The sequence below is a fragment of the Megascapheus bottae genome, chromosome 6 (genome assembly GCF_031878675.1).
Source record: "Megascapheus bottae isolate mThoBot1 chromosome 6, mThoBot2.hap1, whole genome shotgun sequence".
Lineage (NCBI taxonomy): Eukaryota > Metazoa > Chordata > Mammalia > Rodentia > Geomyidae > Megascapheus > Megascapheus bottae.
The window spans coordinates 51,651,343-51,671,865 of record NC_143514.1 but is presented as its reverse complement, the minus strand read 5'-3'; the positions used below and the strand labels follow the sequence as shown (position 1 = coordinate 51,671,865).

Here is a 20,523-nt window from a genome sequence, read left to right as displayed (position 1 = left end):
TCCTTTCCTATTATAAGTGGTCAACATAATTTCTCAGACTGGGGTACAACAACCACATGATATTACTTGCCTAGTTGTGGTGTGCAAAACTAAGTTAAAGAGGGCTTTTTTGGATGTTGTTATCTTGAGGAAAATAAATGTATATGAAAGTAACCTCTTTAGGATTATTTAAATTGTTGCTCTAACTACAGACTTTTTTTTTTTGGCGGGGGGTCAGTCCTGGGGCTTGGACTCAGGACCTGAGCACTGTCCTTGGGCATTCCTCAAGGCTAGCACTCTACTACTTGAGCCACAACACCACTTTTGGCTTTTTCTGTGTATGTGGTACTAAGGAACTGAACCTGGGACTTTGTGCATGCTAGACAAGCACTCTGCCACGCTCTCAACGCCAAAGACTGAGTTTTTCAACAGTAGATAAAATGGCAGATGGCTTAAAAAAGAAATCCCTCCAGTCTTGTATATGCGAATAATAAAATCTATCACTTTTCTGTCACTTCAGTACAGAGAAGTTCCAAAATAAAAGCATATGTGTGAGGGAAGGAAAGCATATCTAACCCCTGATGAGTTTTTTTTACCTAACAAAGAGGATTCTACTTTACTCTCCATTTTGGGGTACTATAGAGTTTTCCATTTTGTATAGTTAGTATCTAGTAGATTAGATTAAGACTGGTAGGCACAAAAAGTGTTCTGATAGCCAGTGAAGAGTGACAGGTAATGGGCAAAGTGTTGGAGGAACTATGTTTTACATCTGAACTAACATGGTACATACTATTTCTGATTTAGTATCAGGTTTTACTGAAGAGCAGAAGAGAAATATGCTACTAATGTAAAGAACAGGTGACAATTACTAAAACGTCTTTAGTAACTATCATGAATGTAAATTATTAATGGCAGAACAGTTAAGAAAAAAATCTTTTGAGACCTTTTCAATATCAAGTAACAAGAAAAAGGCTTGGTGGTATATATTAAGATGGTTCATTTAATGTCTTATTTTTGGAATTTATTTCATGAGATGGGTCATAATTTGTAACCTATATGTAAATAACGAGTAAGTGAATCTCTAGCATTCAAAAAAAAATTTGGTGGGTCATGGGGCTGGAACTCTGGGCCTGGGCATTGTAGCTCAAGGCTACCTCCCTATTCTTGAACCACAGCCCCACTTCCAGTTCTCTGGTGGTTAACTGGAGATAAGAGTCTCACAGTCTTTAGTGCCCGGGCTGGCTTTGAACTATGATCCTCAGATTTCAGACTCCTGAATAGCTAGGATTACAGGTGTGTACCACTACGCCTGACTAAGCATTTTTAAACTGTATATCCTTAAATACAAGATACCCAGCTGCAGGGGTGAGAGTGTGTGTGTGTGTGTGTGTGGTGGGGGGGAGAGAATATTTATATATAACTTTTTATCAGCATACTACAAGGTGCCACAGGACAGGAAAGGATTTAGCAACAAATTACAAGGTGCCAAGGCTTGATATTACACTTAAACATCATGTATCGGTGTGAAGGTGATACTTTTTAAATTCTGTGACTCTTAAAATCAAGATACCTAGAATATCCAACACACAGTCTAAGAGAAAAATCAAAGACAGTTTGACAAAACAAAACGATCTGGTGCATCAGAAAATCAGGATCTGATAAAATTTATAATGTAGTTTTTTTGAATTAATTGTCAATTGTACTACCTTTGTATGGTTCTTTAGCAGTAATAGTTTTCATACAGACTGCCCACTGATAACTGTATATAAGTTAAATGCACATTTTCTGAATAGCCTTAATTATGTTAATACAGAGGAAAAATATGCTTCTTCCTCCCATAAATGCTTATGTTGGACACACCGCACATAATAGCATCCAGACTAATTGTGGAAGTAGATACTAGTGAGGGAAGTAATTTTAAATGATCTCAAGGACATTTAAAAAAGTATAGTCTGTTTGAAAAAGAGCAAAGTGTGTTTTACAGACCACTTATAGTCATCAACCACATCACAGAGATTGGCTTGTTCTTAATAGTAAGAGGCCATCACCTTTTCTCCATTTGCTTTCTACCTTCCTTTCAATACTATCAGGAAACTATTCGCAAGTGCACTCCTGGACAATGCTGAGCAGTAATTATGACTTGCTGACAAAGAGATATGAACAATTACTGAGCCCATTTTGAAACCCTACACTAATAAAGTCATTAGATGCTGCCCTTGCCATGATCCTTCTAAAAGCTTCTGAAGTTACAAGAACACACGGCATTGTTTGCAGGGACAATTGCTGCTGGCAGAACGCAAACCTTGAGTTAAACCATGCTGCAAATTGATCTTGACATTCTGTTAAGACCGCCACTAAAAATCAAAAGCAGAGGAGAAAAGGAGAAAATGAGTGGGTAGGATGTAATCATGGAACAGGAGGGGTTCCTCCTCACCTTCTCTCCTCCCTCTTCACAAAACAAACCAGGGAGAAAATGACAAACTCTCCTGGTGTTTTGGAACCTTTATTTTAAAGCATTAATTAAGCCCTTGACCTGGGATGTTTAGGATGGCAATACACTTCCTTTAAAAGCATTGGAAGGAAAATGTTGCATGAAGGGAAACCTGAAGCTTGGGAAAAATAATATGGAAATCTGGCATGAAGACTCACTGGAAGTCTTAGTATCCTGACCACACGTTCATCTGCTTTATCAGTTACTCCTACAGAATCCATATTTGCTCCTAGGGTACCAGCTGGAAATTAACACTCCTTGTGTCTTCCACACAGACCCTGCACCTGGGTTATATTTGCTAGATCAAATCAAAGTGTAGGGTTGGAGTAACATGGTCAGTGAGCTTCAGATAAAACTACTAAGTAGTTGGAATTAAGGGTAAGCCACTATGAATATGTCTAATTACTGAGATGGAAAGTACAATGGAAACAACCTACTACAAGTACTTTAAGACAATTAGTTCTTGCCAAAGAATACTGAATATTAAGGCTAACAAGTACTTCTCAGTATAGTAGCTGAAATAGGGTACTCATGAGCATCAAGTTTAAAAGCTAATAGCCAGAGGCAATGAAATTCTGTGAAAATGGTAATGCATATACAAAATTTAACAGTACTGTAGGATGTACATGAAACCTAGGCACTATTAGAAATTCCTAAAAAACTATTTGAAGCTCGTCTTAATAACATAGAAATAATGTACAATGAATGTCTGACTTAACACTTTGTAGCATGTACACTACAGGAATTTACAAATAAACAATCCTTCAATAGTCATAGGAAGCATTACCATAAGTATACTCAATGTTTGATTTTCAAGTTTTCTAGAATTAGTCTATGCCAGCACCTATATTTGCTCTATTTGTGGGCTCTTGCGATCATAAGAGACAACACAAACACACTTCTTCCTGGTTAACTCTATAGTTGGGTGTGTACATATATGATCTGGCCTTCTTGGATGAAATAACTTTAGCTATGGAAGAAACTTGTGCCATTATATCATGAACCTAAGGTGTCCAAAGAGTTTTAACAGAAGGAAGCAAATTAATAGTTATTTATATGTTATTATTTACTGCTAAAAGGGAATGTGCCTAACTGCTGGGCACAACTCATCATGTAGCCAATCTAGCATTTTGATCCTATAGAACTTAATCAATTCTACCACTATTAAAGAAGGTTCAGGGGGCCGGGAGTTCAGCTTAGTGGTAGAGTGCTTGCCTACCATGCATGAAGACCCAGATTCAGATTCATTGGTACCACATACATAGAAAAGCTGGAAATACTGCTGTGGCTCAAGAGGCAGAGCTCTAGCCGTGAGGAAAAGGCCCAAGGACAGTGCTCAGGCCCCGAGTTTAAGCCCCAAGACTGGCCAAAAAAAAAAAAAAAGGTTAGTGTTCAATTGCTTCTGGAACATCATAGAAATATGATGAAATCTGTTGAAAAAGAAAAACCCTCTGGAACTATTAAATTAATTTATCTAGTCTGGAAGTTAAAGCCATTTCTAGATGACCCCAGGGCACCTGAGCACAGGCCATGGTATTATGCTGCCAGCAGAAAATAAGTACAGAGTACAGATGTTTTTAGGTTATTTTGTAAGGAAAACGGAAGCCTTCGTTTTTCTTTTTTGTTTTACTCTTATTAGTGGCTACAGGGGAGGATGACACAGAAGCATGTAATAATGTTTCCAATGTCTTTGCTGCTACTGCAAGTAGCTCTCTCTTATCTACAATATTTCAATAAGACTATTATTTACTTACTGCCAAAGCAGCTTTTTTGAAGGCATTTTTAAAGGCAATAAAATTATAGATATTGCACCTTAGAGAACTGAGAACCTATGCAGGTAATCAATAATAACCATATAAATGCTATGAACATAAGTCAACCTACTAATATATAATATTAATATATACATATAATAACCTATAATATATATTCTAAAGTATCATATAGTAAGAGTATTTTAACCTAGACTCAGGCAAAGGAAGCATAGGGAAATGCAAGGCTTATTAAATGTGACATTTATCCAGAATATTAAGAAATTGCTCTTTCATAGCAAAGCATACTTCACTAAGAATACATTGTACTTTTTTTTTTCCAGTTCTTGGCTTGAACTCAGGACCTAGGCACTGTACTTGGACTTTCTCAAGGTTAGCACTCTACCACTTGAGTCACAGTACCACCTCCAGCCTTTTCTGTGTATGTGGTTTATGGAATCAAACCCAGGGCTTTGTGTATGCTAGGCAAGCACTCTGCCCCTAGTCTACATTCCCAGTCTGTACTCTATTTTTATTGTGCTAGTTGAACTCATAATAATTTTCTACATTATATCCAAAGAGGCAAATCTCTGTTTAACTGGTTATCTGCGTGCACATATCAGTATTGAGATAAATTATTAACTTCTTTAGACTATAGTCTTCATTCTGTTTCAGAGTATACAAGATTAAATTAAGTACCCAGCTCTCATTCTTCTTTATCTCCTCTACAATGATCTAAATTCTAAAAACTCAATTCTTTTGTAAAAACAACAACATCTGGGGGGTGGGAGTTTGGCCTATTGGTAGAGTGCTTGCCTAGCATGCACAAAGACCTGGGTTCGATTCCTCAGTACCACAAAAATGGAAAAAAAGCCATAAGTGGCGCTGAGGCTCAAGTGGTAGAGTGCTAGCCTTGAGCAAAATAAAGCCCAAGGACAGTGCTCAGACACTGAGCTCAAGCCTAGGACTGGCAAAAAAAAAAAAAAGAACTGTCCAGAAGTGATTTTGCAGAATTTTGTTTACAACCCTTGATTTTATTTCACTCACATCTGATTAATTCTATCAAGATTACTGATCAAGGGGCCAGGAGAGTAGACTAGTGATAGAGGGATTGCCTTGCATGCATGAAGCCATGGATTCTATTCTTTGGTACATACACAGAAAAAGCTAGAAGTGGTGCTGTGGCTCAAGTGGTAGAGCACTAGCCTTGAGAAAGCTCAAGGACAGTGCCCAGGCCCTGAGTTCATGCCCCAGGACTGGCAAAAAAAAAAAGGAAAAGATTACTGATCAAATGAACTATATGACAGACATTGAGACTAAAAGGTTTTCCAAGACAGAAAACTATTCTGAAATATTTTCAGCTCTATTGTAAATAAGCAATTCTGAAGTCAAAACAACATTCTCTGATTAAATTGGATACCTAATTTATTTCCTAAATATTTGTTTTCTTTCTCCTAGAATTTTTAAATGAGACAAACGAAATGAATGGACCCTTCTATAGGAGATAGAAATTTTGTAAGCAAGAAGACAGCTACTGATCATTGATAGTTCATATTTTCAATGTTCCTAATGCATTTTACACAGATATGGATTGATCTAAGTTCTAATGTAAAATAAAACTTTTAAAGTAATTTTAGAAGTGGAAAATCCCAACCATCACCATTACAGAGGCCAAAATATTTTATGCCAATATATTTCTTAGCTGGATGTGGTAGTCTACGTTTGTAATCTTACCACTTCAAAGATTAAGGGAAGAGATCAAGGGTTTGAGGCAGCATGAGCTATATAACAAGAGTCTGTCTCATAAATAAAACTACAAAAACAAATAATAATCTTGGGGTGTAAGAGAAACATAAAACAAAAAGGCAACAAAAATCTGTTAAATCTTAATTTTTGTTTGTCACAGAAATAAGAAAATTTATCTTAAAAAGTGACATTTGTATTTGTAACAATACTAAAGCATTTACTCAGTCCAAATTTTTCACTTCTGCACACAAGATATTCATAGAAAATTGTGACGGAAGGACAACATTCAAAAGAATGTATATTCCTTAACCAAAAATGTATTTGCTTGGCAAGTTCTTTACCAACAATGTCCAAAAGTAAGACACCAGGTAGACATCTAGAAAACCACTAAGAAATCATCTAGGCCCAGGACCTTTGAAATTCATACCATTTGTCTAACTAGCATAACGAGATATGAGAACAGAAAAACTATCCACCAGAAATTTATTTTCAAAGTATACCTAAAATAAAGCAATAGATATATGGAAACTCACAGTAACAATCTTATTTCATATATCAAGAAATTGATTCATCATCTCCGTATTAATAGGTACTGTTTCAAGTGGACCAATATACACATGATGGACAAACTGTTGATACATAGTCTACTAGTTAATAAATATGAGGTGCATGTAGTCTTTTCTGAATGAAGTTTAGTTATTCAAATTAATGATGCCATTAATTTTCATGTGGCATAAAAATCCAAGAAAGATAATAAAGCAGGAAACTCAAGTCAATTTTATTTAGATAAGACTACGATAGTTAGAAAATTATGGTTAAGCTTATTCCTCTTTTAGTTAATAAATCAGCCTAAATATTTTACAGTTTTACATATCAAGAAACTCACTTTTAATGTCTTTGGTGATATACCATGCTATGAATTTTTAACCTTTATTTATAAAATATGTATTTCTGATTTTCCTTAATAGTAATAATGAAACCACATTCTAAGTAACCATGTAATTAATTCTATGTTAGTATAATATAGAAAAATGGATTGCCTTAACGTCAACATTTTTGATTTGTAAAGTAAACAATTAGAACATGAATAAGTACACCAATTATCTTAAATTCTAGAAACCATCTGATTCTTTCACTGTGTTCCCCTGTGGTTGCTACCAATGTTTATTAAAATGAATTCCTGGATATTCTATTTGCAATCTTCAGTATCATGTTTTATTCTCATGACAGTTAATAGTGATAGACTACATTTTAAAAACCGTAGACTGAAATATCCTATCATACTTCATAGTTGGTTCTGCAATTCATTGAGAAATAGCTCTAAAGCCTTAAACAAGGCCTTTATTTAGTGTTTTTAAAAAAGTGTCATAAGGAGTTAATAGGACACAGCTGTACTGATTCTTTCTAATAAGCAGCTTCTGTCGCTTTGGTCACCACAGGTGTCTCTGTAACCTGCAAACTCTTATTACTAGTGTATCAAAGTTGTGCTACTTAACAGACTTCTTTAGTAAAATATAACAAAGCAATTACATGGCTGTTGATTGCCAGTCATAAAAAAAAAATCCTCAAACACTGCTTTTCAAAAGAAACTACACTGCAATTTTTTGTCATTGTAAAATAAAAGGAACTAAGGAATTAAATGGAGGATAGAACAAAATAACAGCAGGTAGTCCACTGAACTTAGCCACTACAGATGGTTTAGAAATAGTGTTTCCTTCTCCATCAAGTTGTAGATAAAAGGAAAGGAGGAGATTCCTTACTGCCAGTGAATGGCAAAAGATTTAGCCAAGTCTCCAGTCTATGTATTTTGCCTCATGAAAGACCTTCGATGCTGCATTTTTATCTGTTTTTGGCACTGCTTTTCATCACCTTTAACTGAGTGTGAATAATAACCTGATTTAATTTAAACAAATACAGGTGCTAAAGGTTCTTTATTTATGGATAACATAGAATATTTCCAAGGCAGAACGAAGTCATTCTAGGAAATTTCCTAACCATTTGCTTAAAGAAATGAAGTATTAGATGAAGAAATTGCTTCAACATTCTTTTGCCTCACATTTAAGGGAAGAATCATCTTTCTTTTCAGATTCCAAGTACACTAAACGAAGTCTGAATATTGCCCAAAACTTCAGTGAGCCATCAAATAATATAAAGACAAATCAGATAATTTCTAATTGTTCTATAATCGCGTAAATTAGGTAACTATAATAGGCTTGTCTTGAAATGAATCAATTTAATCTCTCTGTTTATAAGCCAGAAGCCTGTGATTATGGCTGTGTTAACACATCCAACATAGCATCATGAGATGTTATGGCCACCATGTATAATTAAATATGATGAATAGAAATTTCAGATGGGAACCCTAAGAAGCAAAATAATGAAGAATTATCACTTACAGATATTATGATTACCAAACTGAGTAAACTTATACTGACAACTAGGAAAGGATTTTTTCCCTATTGAGAATATGGATGCATTGCTGGCTGTGTGCAAAAGAATGTGTGCAATAAAGCGATCACACATCAATTAGCATATGCTAGAGTTAAGCTATTACCAACTGCAATGGACTAGTCCAGAAGATTCTGCCTTAGCTGAAGTTATTAAAAAGTAAACAGTATTAGGATAATATATTAGACATGGTACTATTAGCCTTTTATGAATATAACAGAACACTGATTTTCTTGAAACAGTCAACTTACTAGAAATGGACTGTGTGTTAGTACCAAAAAACAAACAAACAAAAAAACCCACATTTTTGTTTTCAAGTTATACTTGAGTTTGAACAAGAGTCTTTTTTTCAACTAAAAGGTAAGATATGTTTTTCACAAGTTGTACTAACTGTACGTGTTAGCTATAATAAATAGCTCTTATCTAATAATGGCAGAGAACTTAATGCTGAATATGAAAAATGTTTATGATGATAAGCCAAACACAATGACTTTATTTTATAAAAACAAATACCCAACTTATAACTTGTGAACAACAGTATTACCTTGCTCTGTTGGTGTCCTTTGTCAGATCCCATGCCCAGGTTATAAAATTTTGACTCAGATAAGAAACAATGGATTCAGCACAAAGCATTTGTGAGCAGAACACGTTGGTTAGTACACTTTCATCGTGGTGGAGGTAGATAGCAAGAAGCTTTCTCTGAAAAGAGGAGAAAAGAACAATTAAAATATTTCATAAAGTAGGGTGTCTTGAATTTGGAGAATATAAATGTATATGAACAGTAGAGACAAATATTAAAAGCTATTTCCTAACAAATGTATTAGCATGAACAAATTTTGTTCCCTTATACTCTAAAAGAGGGTAATTACATGTAGTATTACAGATTGCTATCTCAGAGTCCTGTTAACAAGTGCAAGTCTATCTTGAGCAGAAATTGATACAGAAGTTCATTTTCTTTAAATAAAACAAATTACACAGTTAATACATATTTTATATGTGAAGGAAAATACAAACTCTGAATTATTCAACTACCACAATAGTTTCTTCTACATGAAAAGATCTGCAATAAAGTGTTGTTTTAGTTCTACAAGTTCTTATTTAAGAGCACATAAAAACTGCCATTTGAAAAAGATGACAGAAAAATATTCAGTCTGCATGAATTCTTTCTGCTTTATATTTCAGAAAATGTCCAATGCTGTTTCATATGTGGATAACTGTTCTTTCTTTTTATAATAAAAATGTACCTTTACAAAATGGTTTATTATCTTCTTGGTGATACCTTATGGAAGAGAGGAGTTTAAGAATAGTCAAGTTACTAGGAAAGATAAAATTTTATGGCTCACCACTCACAAACTAATCTATGTAATTCTGCCAAAGGAAAATTTTGTTACCTTTCTTCATCTTCATATTAAATAAGAATGTGATAAGTAAATGAGTATTTGCTATATGAAATTCTGAACAAAAGAAAAATCTATGGAAAAATATAAAGCTCGTGGTTGTAATGAAGTTTGATTCTTGGAACAAATGTACTGAAGAATCCAAATTATAATGAAACAGAAAAGTAATAATGAAATGTTTAAATATTTTCTTCAAAGGAAAATTTTGCTCTAGATGAGAATAGCTAGGTAGAGATAGATAAGATTCCAAATATATCTACTATGACTAAAATGGTTAGTTGCTTTTGCAACTGCTTTCTACCTTAATCTCCAGAATAAATTGGTAAAATAGGCACTCTTAACTGTACTAATATACAAAGAAACTAATGATGACTTGTCTGAAATTCCATAGCTAGGTAGGATAAAATAAAGCTGGGAATACAAACAATTTTCTCTGAATCCAAGTCTAGAGTTCTTTCTCTGTTAGTACAATGGTAGCAGGGAAATCAACCATACCATGGTTAAGACCTGTGGGAGGAATTATCTAATATGATGATGCCAGATAGCTTATAACATCAAGAGCTCTGAGCCTCAGAGACAGCATATAACTGGAATAAGGATAGCACTGAGCATAAATAGTTCAGCAGATTTTACCCTGATTGTGTGTGTTAATTCCTTTATTCATGCATTCATTCAACAAACACTTATTGAAATTCTCATTGTGTCATGCCTAGCAGGAAGCACAGGCATAACAAGACAGATTCAGGGTTTCTTGTGAATGTTGACATCTACAAATAACAATTGCTTGAGCTTCAAGGAAGTTTGTAATTAGACACATTGTTGAAGTGATACTTATCTAGTAAATTCCCAACTCATCCTTTAAGATTAAGAGCAAATGCCTCTATAGAACCTTTCCTGAACCAGACAGGCAGATTTAAGTGCTTTCTTTCCACCTCCCTAGCTCTTGCTCTTAGTCTTCTAATTGTTTACCAATTTCCCTGTAGACTAAATCTCTCCTGAGGAAGGACTGAGTCTCTCTAGTCATTTTTGCATCCTTAAACTAGTATAAGTGTCAGTTTGTTTGATGAAAGAAACTCCAGCACTGGTGTTAACCACGGCTCCTGGCAGAAAAGACACCAAATGGCAATGACAAAGATTAAATCACTTTTGTTAAATGAATCAGGGATCTGCTGCTTTAAGGAAAGGAACATGAATGTGGCAGCACTAACAAAGTCAGAGCTCCTCTTCTTAGAAGCTCTCTAGCTGAATAGACAGTGGGATGTCAACCTCTAATTCGACTTGATCGTATCTCAGCAACTACATTTAATGAGACACTGAGAACAAGAGAGCTGTCCACTTTTAAATCAGCATATTTCTAACCAAACAATAGCAATGGCTAAATCTTTAAAATGCCTATTTCTCTCAAGAACATTGCAATGGAACATTTAGACTTTGAGAAAGAGATTAGTGATTTACATTGCTATCTCACTGATTTAATTTAAATGCTCTTCCAAACCAAACACACATGTGCCCAAGAGGCTACGAAGAAACCCAACATGAAGAGTTCCCTATAAGTGCAGCTGACAGTGTTGACTGAAACTAAACTTGGAAATCCAGGGCACTAATGCACAATATCAAGCAATAAAACAGCATCTCTTTGGCAATATTTAATTTAAAAAGAAGAAAGAGGCAGGCGAAGATCAGGCACTGTCTGTTTTGGAGGATCAACCATTCTGCATTTCAAAGCATTGGTCCCTGCAATATCCAGGTTACTGTGCTAGAATCTCGACTATTATATCGCAGTTGTGAGAGGGAGGGCAAAGATGTGTTTACTCAGTGATTAGGCCCTTAGAATAAGCCTCTAGCTCCTAGAGAGACAGCTCACCACTTATTCATTTGGGCCAATTCACAAAGCCTAGGAAGATTAAACATCCATGCTGAGAAGACAAGCGAATGCAGACGGTGAAAAAGAAATAAAAATTCTTTAAAAACTCTGAGATGACTTCATTATTTTTCCACAAGGAAACTTTAGGAAAGTGTTTAGTTAAAGAAAAACCCACATTGACCTTTCTCTAAACCCTTAATCTTTCCTTTGTGGTGGCACTGCTTTGTGGTAAGCGACTGGCTCGCCTCGCCCCTCTTTTCACTAGAAGCCTGGAGAAAAAAGGCTCTGGAGAAACAGTTTTCGTTCCAGGGACACAAACCCCTGACACTGTTAAAAACATGAGATTCCAGGAAAACACACTTTAAAAAAAAGTTCCCACTTTAAGGTCTAGATGGAACGTGAGAAAGAAGATGTTAAAGAGTATCAGAAGAGAATCTTCAGGCTATGGTTACTCTCATAGAAGCTTAAAAAGCATATAAACCCTGAATGATCTTAATCTTATCTCTCAGACACAACAACCTATCCACAAGCAATTTTCACAGGCTATTGTCACAAGTAAACAAAAATAAAGACTAAAATATGAAAATGTTACAAGTTTAGGTTATGAAAATCTGATTACAGATGCAAACTCCAGAATCATAATTTTTATTTTCTTATTGTGCTCATTAAGACTCAGGCCAAAACAGTTAAAAAAAAAAAAGGATTCAGAAAATTAACTGAATTTTGGAGAGAGATGAAACTGCAAGGAAATCAGAAAATCTGCTTTTGTGAAGAACAGCTAGTACACAGAAAACAATGTAAGAAAATGTTTAGTTTTCCATGACTATAACCGTTTTTTTTTCCTTGAGCCATTAATAATTTAGTTCAATAGCATTTACAGAGTGCTATATATTAGGCACTGAAAATATAAAATAAATAAAATAAAGATCCCTTGCACTTAACGAACTGAAAGAGAAGAGATATTCAGGGTAAGTAAATATCTAATTGTTGTACCATTTAACAAGTGATAATACTAGAGCACTAAAAGGCTATACTTGGCAGGGTGCCAGTGGCTCATGCCTGTAATCCTACCTACTCAGGAAGTTGAAATATGAGGGCTGTAGTTCAAAGCCAGCTGGCGCAAAAAAGTCTGTGAGATTCTTGTCTCCAATTAATCACCAAAAAGCCAGAAATGGAGTTGTAGCTCAAGTGGTAGAGAACTAGTCTCAAGGGAAAACATTTTGGACAGTGCCCAGGCCCTGAGTTCAAGGTCTAGGACTGGCACAAAAAGAGAAAAGGCTATATTTGCATTATTTAATTTGTCAGAGAAGGTCTAAATTTCATAAAGCACAAAGAAAAGCAACAGAGCTTCACTCAATTAGCCTTTTTTATGTCCTAGGTTTTACTGAAACAGTATAAAGAAAAATCACTAAAGTTTTAAAGTTACGGAATGCTCTGTTCTAAACCCAGTTCTTCCATTTATCAGCTGTGTGATTATGGGTCAAGATGGGTTTGTGAGGACTGTGAAGAAAGTATGTTATCCTAGTAATAATGCTGAGCCATCATAAAAACTAGTTAGAATCAAGGTTCTAGAAGTAATGCACCCACTACAAGATAAATGTAACTGTAACGCCTCCATACATTATCCTGACAACAAAACCCAATAAAAAAAGTACTCAGAAAATTCCAGAACTATGAAGAATACATGATTTTTAAAAAATGATCCCAAGAGATATGATAGCCAACTAAAGATCTGGTTCTTTTCTCCTATTGGCAACAGTGCCTGGGATATTTATTGGTGGTGTCTTCAGAGGTGAACTGATCTTCACATTTAAATCCAGAGGCTAGGGTACTAATTTAGCACTTAGTAAATGTGCAGCTGATAGTAACGAAGGTGATAATGGCTTTGAGCTATTGCAACTATTTAAACACTTAGTATCAAAGAACCACAGAACATTAGAACTGAAAGAAGTAAAACAGATCTCAAAATAAGTCAAATACAACAGAAAATATTTGTGGATGGGCTACAGAGGAAGTCATTTCTTTTCAAGTATATGAATATCTATCTATAAATACTGTGTAAACATTTGTGGATGGGCTAAAGAGGAAGTCATTTCTTTTCAAGTATATGAATATCTATCTATGAATACTGTGTATTCAATGGTTTAAGTGTGACAATTTCTAGAAATGTAGCTTGGGTTTTTTAAGTAGTAACTTAAAAAGAGAATAAAATAATTTTTGTGTATAAATTAGGACCTGATTTTCTTTCATTCCCATTGCTGATCTACTTTGTCTTTATCATTATCACCACTAGAATCTTTAGTAATATTGTTTTGGTTTTGTTTTAAATTTGGGTATGTGTTGTTAATATAAACAGCTGACATATTGATATTATTTAGATTTACTGATTAACATTTGTGGTAGCATTCTTTTTTTGTTGTTGGTTGTGGGCCTAGGCGCTGTCCCTGAGCTCTTTTGCTGAAGACTAGCACTTTACCATTTTAAACTACAGCTCCACTTCCAGTTTTTGAGTTTCATGGGGACTTTTCTGCTCAGGCTGGCTTCGAACTGAGATCCTCGGATCTCAGCCTCCTGAGTAGCTAGGATTATAGGCATGAGCCACTGGCGCTCAAGTATGCACTCCTTTTATTAGATTTCTTTTTGTGAAACACTTGAAATTTGCGGATATGATTAATGCTTCTGCCAGAAATACTTCAGTATTGGTTTCCCAGAAGCAACACATTTACATATATAACTACTGTACCTTTTTCATACCAAAGATACAAGAATAAAATATTATCTAAACTAGATGAGATATAATATAATCCAAGCTAGAACTGATACTCAAAATTGGCCTACGTGTCCCAAAATGATTCCTGTAGCTGTTTTACTTATTATTTTCAATCTAGGACCTACATTTAAATCATTCTAGAACCTAGCCTATGTCCACAATTCTTATAATGGATGTTCCAGGGCCAGCTTAGTATCAACTAAAACTCAAGGTAAATGCATAAGATAGAGGAGCCAAACTGCTTTCATTTCCTGCTCTGCAACCTCCTAGATATGTAGACCTTGGGAAAACTACTTTACTTTCCTGTGTTTGGGTATCATGCAGTTCTGGAGATCAGAAGCCCATTACCCCATTTCATAGATGAGAATGGTAAAGAGATGGTTGAGGCATGAACATCAGACTACTTCATTGTGTAGGTGATACTTTAACTGAATTGTGCAAAGAGAGAGAAATTGGCTTCTCTGTATTTTAAGCTGAATGTTAAATTTAGGTGATAGTGAGGAGAAACAGAGAAAAAAGTTTAGGCAAGCCAATATCCAATCTGTCCCCGAGAAGTCCAGGCTATCTATTTTTATGTACTATGAAAAGAAATGTAACCCTTTTGCTTGCTCCCCAAAGTGATTTTAGTTGCCATCAGGCAGCAATCAAACTAGAAAAGCTCTAAAAGAAAACAGCCAGCTGCTACAGATGAAGAGATGTTAAGAGTGTTAAGATGGCATCCTTTTCCTGTTACTTTCCTGATGCAAATGCTAGGATAGCATCCTGAAATTCTGAGGACATAGATGCCTTTAAATTTCATACATGGAAATCAGAGGGTAAGGAAAAGGGGGGAGCCTAAAGTAAAACTTAACTTTCCTTTATACTGGGTTTAATCCACAGTACAATAAAAATGAAAGTATTTTTGTGATCTACTATCTCTTTTGAGATGGTGAACACTATTTCAGGTTAGCCACAGAACATACATATGGATGTGAGGAACAACACAGCTGGTGGACAGTAGCATGAAAGTACTCCCTCTCCTAAATTTAGGCCACTGAGGAAAAAAAAAAAAAGAACTCCGAGTGTATTTATTTCATGCTTCCATATTTAGAGAAATGGGGAAACCACAGTAGTAAGAATTTATAATGTTTACAAATTTATTTCATATTGAGATGTATGAGTATATTAATAATGTATTCTTACCTAAATTATAGAAAATATAATTAGTGGGTAAGGATGTTTCACAGACTTTTAAGTATTAAGTACTGTCTGGCAGATAGATTTTAAAGTATAATTCATATTGCAAATTACATATATATAATATATATATATATATTTTTTTTTTTTTTGGTTGGTTGCTTGGTCATGGGGCTTGAACTCTGGGCCTGGGCATTGTCCCTGAGCAATTCAGCTCAAGGCTAGAGCCCTACCCCTTGAGCTACAGCCCCACTTCCCCTTTCTTAGTGATAAATTGTAAATAAAGAGTTTCAACAACTTTTTAGTGTCCAGGCTGGCTTGAACCTCCATCCTCAGATCTCAGGATTACAGGCGTTGAGCTTGGCAACTTCTGGACATTTTGATGGTTTAATGGAGATAAGACCATGGGTCCTTAGACCTCAGCATCCAGAGTAGCTAAGATTATAGGCTTTGAGCCTCAGACACCAGTTTAATTAACTCCTTTTGGGGGGTCGGCCAGTCCAGGGGCTTGAACTCAGGGCCTGAGCAATGTCCTTAGGTTTTCTAAAGGCTCTACTACTTGAGCCACAGCACCACTCTCCGCTTTTTCTGTGTATGTGGTTCCAAGGAATCGAACCCAGGGCTTTGTGCATGCTAGGCAAGCACTCTACCACTAGGCCACAGTCCTGGCCCCAGATTTTAACTCTTAATCAATCATTTAATATGTGTGTCAGAGACTGCTGGTTCCTAAATATTTTTTTCTTGGTGAGAAAAATCTCTATTATTGCTTCTTTTGTTGTTGACAATGCTGACAGCATTGCCTGGTTTTCTATTAATTAAGTATAGTTTTGAAACTAAGTTCAGGATAATTTGAACCTAAGTATTACAGTTCCAACAGTCATCCTACACCATGGCCCATCCTGAATCTTTTCAGAGAAGCAACAAACAGTAGAAACTTGAGTTTCTGATTTTGTGATGTGCCATATCAAGACTGGAGAGATGATCTGTATACTTTTTAAAGGAAGAGATAAATTAACTCTAATTTGAAGTCATTTTTATTATCCTGTTAAGTATAACTAAATTGAATCTCAATTCTTACTAGAATAGGCTAACTTTGTAAGACAATCCATAAAATTTGAAGACAAGTTATATGGTGTAGACTAGTTCTTGGTCCAGTGGAAAGAGTCTCTCAGTTTACCACTGGACTCTGACTTATAGAGGATTATAATTACTTCTGACTCCTGGCAAATGAACAGAATGGACATTTAAAATACTACAGTCATACATTTGGTTAGTGAGAAAAGAGGAAAGCTATTCTAAGAAGGCCAAGTGGAGAGAGCATGATTGAATAGACTTTTCTTCACGCAACAGGGTATGCTAACATATGATCTAATCATTTCATTGAGGGAAGATACTCTCCTGGTATTTGGAACAGGTTACAGTGATGGGGGCCTCTATGTGACTGAAATGCATGTGTCCTGAAATGTAACAAGATTACTGAGGACATAGTAAGTGATTTGTCTTGGCATTAAAAAAAACTTTTTGTAATTTATCTACCTATTAGATATACAAGAAGTTTTTAGAAGATAAATCAGCCACATTATACATGTTATGATGCACTTCACTTTTTCACTTGTTTTGTAGATCATTCTACCACAATATTTATGAAACAGCTTCATTCTTTTGAATGGTCATATAGTAGTCTATCATAGGCGTATGCCATTATTTAATCTACCTTTTATTAATGTATCTATTTCCAGTTTTGTCCTTTAAATAATACTAACATGAACATTTTTTAATTTATTTTTGATTTGCATTAGTACATTGAACCATTTTTGCTATTATGATAGGTGCTAATGCTGTTAAGTGCAGTTTTAATCTTGTATTTTAAAATGTGGAGCATCTTTTTCATATTTTGATTCAATACTATTTTTTCTAAAATACCTGTTTATGATGCTAGAAGATGCATGTGTAGAGAAAGACACAGGGAAATGAAAAGGCTGGAAATTTAGACCCAAAATTTTGTAAACTGCATTGTTACCACTGTACTACGGTTTTATAATCACTGCTTGATGTTCCAAGGTACCTATATTCCTATTACACAGATCAGTCTGACTGTTATCCATTTATCCCTTCTAATTCTACCTACAAATTTCTTATATTATTTTTTGCAGATATCACTTATTCTTACATTATTACTATAAAAATGTCATCTTTCTCTTTGAAATCTTTCAAATGCTGGCATTCATCGATTCCTTGATGAGATTCCCCCCTTCTCAGATATCTCTCTTCTAGACCTAACTTCCCATGACATTATCTTCTCTGACATTATCACTCAAGTAACATGATCACTATAAATGTAAGGATTCCTTACTCCAAGTGAGGTTTATCACTAACCTATTTTAGTTACCTTTCTAAGAAAATGCAGGAGGCATATACAAGTACTCAGTATCAGGCTAGTTTGAAAACTGCCTTGCTGCAAATAAAAAGCTGCCTGATTTATTCAATGTCTACCTACAACAGAGTGACCACCTCAAATATATTTCGAATACATTTCAATGATGCTTTATGTACTCAGTATTAATAATTGTTAAATAAATTTGTGAGGTATGTATTATACTCTAAAATAATAATATGAAAAAAAATAATTTGTAGAAGCAAGGAGGGCACTATGGAGAAATGATGTAGAATGAATAGTCTACTGATAGGAATGATTATTGTAACTGATACTTTTCAAATACATATGAAATGGGGAGGGCTGCCAATCCTGGGCTTGAACTCAAGGCCTGGGCACTGTCCCTCAGTTGCCCCCCCTCCCTCAATACTAGTGCTCTACCACTGGAGCCATAGCTTTACTTCTAGATTTTTGTTGGTTAATTGGAGAAATAAGAGTCTAATGGACTTTTCTGCCCAGACTTTGAACTGGGCAGTCTCCTTGTGACCCACAAGTACCGGGCTCAAAAAATTTTTTGTTTGTTTATTTATTTATTATTAAAGACTTTATTGACATTGATTTTTATATCCTATTTCAAATGACGTATTTAACAAACAAGTATTCAAGAAGGGAATCTATATATAATCATTGGTACTTAGATTTTAGAACATAATTAAAATTAGGCTGAGGGTTTGTATGTCATAGATACATATTAATCCATGTAATAAAACATTATGTCTATAGAGTCATAGATTTTTATGTCTATGTAGTTGTATTTGTATTTGTAATACCATGTCCATAGCACTGGGTCTTTTATTTTTTTTTTATTGCTGGGGTAATGTACAGAGGGGCTACAGTTACATTTGCCAGATAGTAGGTGCATTACTTCTCATACCTTGATACCCCTTCTCATGTTCTCATTTCCCTCTTCCCTCCCACCCCCTCCCAATCATCTTGTTTTTCTCCCTTCCCTTTCCTATTTCAAGTAAACAAAGTATATACAGTATACCTGGTTTTAATTTTTTATTGTTATGATAAAGGTGAACTAAGTTACAGTTACATCTTTTTAGACATTGTCATCCCTTTCCTTACTCTCTCCCAGTTTTTCCCCTCCCATCCTCATCGACAAATTTAATAGTTCATTTTCAACATAATGTCAAATATGGTTTCAAAAAGTAACAAAAGTTAGAAAATTTTAAATTGTAGACTAAATTAACAATACATTTCTGATTAATCTGAAAAAGAATTATATACCAGTAGTACATATTTTTACAAAATGGGAAGATCTGATAACTAAACTAATAGTATATTCTAAATGGTTTTAGTAATCTACTGGGGTTCAGTGGAAATGTAGTTATAGAATAATTTATTTGTAATGGTTGTATTTATGTAAAATGTCAGCTTTTGGAAAAACATGTTTGTAGAATTTTGAAATTATGTTTATAAATTAAATACATCTAATAATGGTTAGTTTCATGATCAGAATTACATGTTAACTTTTATTTTCTACTTAAGATGAATCTGTATTATTTTTCCTATAATAAACATTACTTGAATAATGAGAAAATATTTTGCTAAAAAATTACATTAGCATCATACATATGGAGGATACTTTTCTAAACTGTCACAAAAATTAAAAGAAATTGTCCTGCCTTCAAGGAATTTAACTTGAAAAGATAACAGACAAAATGAGCAGACAAGGCATATTTTCCAAGGCACAAAGAAGTTTGTTTACTTGGGGTTTTTTTTTTTGATGATGGAATTCCTGAGGCAGGGAAAATAGGGTAGTTTACAATGAGATGACTTTAAAAAATTTAATAAAGCTTGATACATAACAAGCATTGTTAAAGTTAAACACTAATTTTAGTGATGGGAATATCAATCAAGGTTTACAAAATTCCTTTCTGGAATTGTCAGTACAACTAGTTCATAAATTGAATACAAAACCCAGTTTTGTTATATGTTTCAAATTTGTTCAAAACAGCCTTAACACTTTTTCGGTGAATAGAAAGAGAGCATCTCATTTAGTCATCAAAACTACCACAGATGATATAGTATGACACTCTCATTTTCCCCTCCATTCAGATTAGAAATAGTTTTATTACTAGCTTCAGACTATGGAAGTTGGTTTCCCTAAATTAAGTACATTTAGAAAAGTACTAAGTCTGATGTCAGATGTAAGAACCATACCAGGACTACTGATATCAAAGCCCAGTCTCCAAAGAGGATGCCTGGGAAAGAAACAATCCTTCACATGAGAATAAGCCCTGGCATTGGGAATTTTATTGCTGTTGATTTTCAGTTACTACAAATGTCTAACCATTCCCTAGGGCACTTTTTATGTAGAAGAGACTTCTCCAGAGAAAGAGTTAGGGAGGACCCCAGAGTGTTAGGGAATAAAAAGAATCTTTGAAAAAATCCCCAAGAAATTCACAGCTTGGCCACCAACTTAATTAAGAAGGTTAACCACTGGCCCTTCAGATAAGCA

At 34.8% G+C, this 20,523-nt stretch overlaps 1 protein-coding gene across 1 annotated transcript in view; it reads right to left on the bottom strand.

The window, feature by feature from the left end:
• The window catches only part of Faf1 (Fas associated factor 1), a 286,921-nt gene that overhangs the window by 73,495 nt on the left and 192,903 nt on the right, over positions 1–20,523 (bottom strand). The window contains exon 13 of the mRNA XM_090334872.1: positions 8,960–9,114. Coding sequence (XP_090190998.1) covers positions 8,960–9,114 — 155 coding nt within the window. The remainder of the gene's footprint in view (positions 1–8,959; positions 9,115–20,523) is intronic.